General features: G+C 37.4%; 1 protein-coding gene across 3 annotated transcripts in view; it reads left to right on the forward strand.

Annotated features, from left to right (window-relative positions):
* Positions 1-3,400, forward strand: part of LOC107688475 (phosphatidylinositol 3-kinase regulatory subunit gamma-like) — a 40,874-nt gene that overhangs the window by 35,926 nt on the left and 1,548 nt on the right. For all 3 annotated transcript variants that reach the window (XM_016486152.1, XM_016486154.1, XM_016486153.1), the window contains 2 exons: positions 1,068-1,139; positions 1,644-1,811. In XM_016486152.1, the coding sequence (XP_016341638.1) occupies positions 1,068-1,139; positions 1,644-1,811 (240 nt within the window). The remainder of the gene's footprint in view (positions 1-1,067; positions 1,140-1,643; positions 1,812-3,400) is intronic.

A 3,400-nucleotide genomic window follows, 5' to 3' on the forward strand; every position in this document is an offset into this window, starting at 1 on the left:
GAAAACAATACGATCCAACGGACCAGTGAACCAGGCTATATCACAATTTATTTAATTACGTAAGTTCCGTGAAAAGCATCAGCTTTGTTGTTTTGCTAATACCTCAAAATGAACCTGTGAATGTCTGTGGGTGAGCACGTCTTTGCCATTCAAAAATCAAAGCGCACTTTATTTTATAATGCCGTCTTATTGCTCTTCTTTGTAGGTGCATTTTAAAAATGTTTTCCCAATCAATCCTGGACTCCTGCTCAAAATGATAAATTATTATAATGACAGCTACAAAATAAACAACAATAAGCCCGCGAAGCTGTTTATAGTTGCATCCTGATGGATGACATGCGTGACAGCTAAGTGGAATCCTGGAAAATAAACCGTGGAACTTTGACCAATGAGAGAACAGTTTACTCGCGCGTGACTTGTATTAACAAATTTGGTCCGTTTGGAAACTTTGCCATGTGAAAGCGAACCGCACCAAGAATAAAAAGCAACATTGTAATAATTTTAATCCCTGTTTCGGAACAAAGCAATCGATCTACAGGTGTGAAAGCACCCTTAATCTTTAATATTTGGCCATTTCTTTAGGACAGAAATGCTATAGCCACTGTAATTAAATGAATATGTGGACATCAAAACGTGTAAACAGAGTGAGGGTTTGAGCTTTTATTTTGAAACCGCGATGTATTCTCCTGTTCCTGTGGAACTACTGTGAACGGAGCCGCCGTGTGACGCATGTACTTAACCTACACGCATGTAAATAATTAAAGCGCATATACTGTATTAGAACTGCATCGCATATAATTATTTAATTAAATTGTAGCTTTTGTGAATTCACAATTATGCTTAATTATGCCACTATGAAGTCGTATTTTGCCGGTTAGTCGACGCGAGCAAAATGAAGTCGAGGATTTTTAAAAATCGAATAGTTTAATAAAATCGACGAATCGCGACAGCAACTGTGATCTGTGATACTGTAGATTCAGCAAAGCGTGGCAGGAAACTCTGCACTCTGGTTATTTATTCACTGGTAACCACTGCTGATGTTAACAACACTGATATTGTCTTTGCAGATGGTTGACTCAGAAAGGCACCAAACAAAGGAAGATCAACGACTGGCTGGGTATAAAGAACGAATCAGAGGAGTAAGTTCTGTTCATCTTGTCTTGAGATACTATAAGCAAATACAACCTAAATTAGTTTGAAGCCTTTTGGGATACCCTCAGAACTATCTGGACATTCATTTCAACATCCTAACACAGACTTCATCATGAACTTCACTCAACATTGGATTTTGAACATGGACTGACTGTCTGCTTTTAAAATCAAGAGACAAGTTTTATTCAAAAAGCTCTTAAACTGATGTTTTTTTTTCTTTTGTTACAAAAAAAAGTTGAAATTATGTCAAAAATAAATGGAAAGATCTTGCATTGCATTTTATAGAGATGTAATAGTGGATGTATTTATTGTTTGTCTTTGTACCGGTATGTTAAATTACTGTTTTTACCACAAAAATATGCTAATAGGCTAATATATCTTATTGCACAATGCACAGTCATTAATGAAACAAAATCAAAATCAAACAAATTTTTGACAGGTACATCAAATATACAAAAAAAAAAGTAATCTTTCCATTTATGAACTTTCAGCTTCTATTCTCTGTTGGATGACGATCAAGCACATCACGACGAGTGCGCCTGGTACGTTGGGGACATCAAGCGCACACAGGCGGAGGATCTCCTGAGAGGCAAACGAGACGGCACCTTCCTCATCAGAGAGAGCCAGACCCAGAAGGGCTCCTTCGCCTGCTCTGTAGTGTGAGTTACTGAAGCACTTCCCTATTCACCATATCCAGCATCACATTTGCTGCAGCTCTAGTTTGCTACTTATTCAGAACCAGTTCCTTTTTAAAAAACAATGGAACCGAATGGCATTGATAATTAAATAGCAACACCAAATCTAGAGCACAAAACACTCAGCGTGACCAGTGTAATCTCATAACAAAACAAATGATTCTAATGAATCGGTTGCTTTTAGTGATTCAGAAACCATACGTCCAGTATCCAGTAGTCTGACTCCCGAAAAAAGACTAGTGAACCAGTTTGTGATTTCTTTGTATTGTTGTTTAATATTATTAGATTACATTTACACAGTCTCTAAAAAGACATTAAAGAGTGTTTGTAAATGCACAAATGGTTTTAAATGTATGTCACAGTTCCCCCGTGTCCTTTAAAGTCAGTTTGATCAAATTGAAGGCCATAAAATGGTAAAATAACAATCGTTTTAAGAGGCTAAATTTGGGGATGGAAAAACAGGAATCACTATGTCTTTATTTGATCATTCAACTACAGATAACTTAGAAATGTGTAGCTCTCACATTTATCTAATTCAATCAAAGTCAGAAGGCTGACGCTTTCAGAACAGTTCACAATTACTTAATGCCACTCATTTATGCCAAGCGATGAATTGTCTTCATCTTGATGAATTGTTACAATGTTTACTTCATAATGTTTATATTATCATATATTGTAGATGGTTGAAAGAGCGCATATTTTATTTCCCTCATCTTTTTAAATGAGCAGCTAGTAAACAGTAATAAGGGGAAGTCGTGGCCTAATGGTTAGCGAGTCGGACTCATAACCCAAACGTTGCGGGTTCGAGTCTCGTACCGGCAGGGATTGTAGGTGGGGGGAGTGAATGTACATCGCTCTCTCCCACCTTCAATACCACGACTGAGGTGCCCTTGAGCAAGGCACCGAACCCCCAACTGCTCCCCGGGCGCCGCAGCATAAATGGCTGCCCACTGCTCCGGGTGTGTGTTCACGGTGTGTGTGTGTTCACTGCTGTGTGTGTGCACTTTGGATGGGATAAATGCAGAGCACTAATTCCGAGTATGGGTCACCATACTTGGCCACATGTCACGTCACTTATATAAGTAGTAAATAGACATTCCAAAATAAGAGTCCCATTGCATTTTGAGCTTGTTTATAATTCAAAGCTTCAAATCTTTTGTCAGGATATTATTGGCATTTTGGTTACACAGTAAACTCAATCTGGCATCTGGGTCGCCCCATCACAGGAAGGAAAGACTAAAAATATTATTTAACACATTCACTAGTTTACTAGTTACAGTTACTAGTTTTTATTGCCTTTTTATACTTTAAACCAGTGTTTCCCAACCTTTCTTTAGAAAATTTCACCCTTTGGAAATTTTAACAAATTTGTGGCACCCTACAAAATTTATTTTGTCACTATATTTGAATTTCTAACTTCGATATGATACTTTGAAAAGTAATTCGGTACAGCAGGGAAGAACTGCAGAATATACTGTCATACAGATATTTTTAATATTATAAAAACATTTTGTCCATCAATGGTGGCAATCAGTAGGCTAATTTCTAATGAA

The sequence above is a fragment of the Sinocyclocheilus anshuiensis genome, unplaced genomic scaffold (assembly GCF_001515605.1).
Source record: "Sinocyclocheilus anshuiensis isolate Anshui unplaced genomic scaffold, SAMN03320099.WGS_v1.1 scaffold329, whole genome shotgun sequence".
NCBI lineage: Eukaryota > Metazoa > Chordata > Actinopteri > Cypriniformes > Cyprinidae > Sinocyclocheilus > Sinocyclocheilus anshuiensis.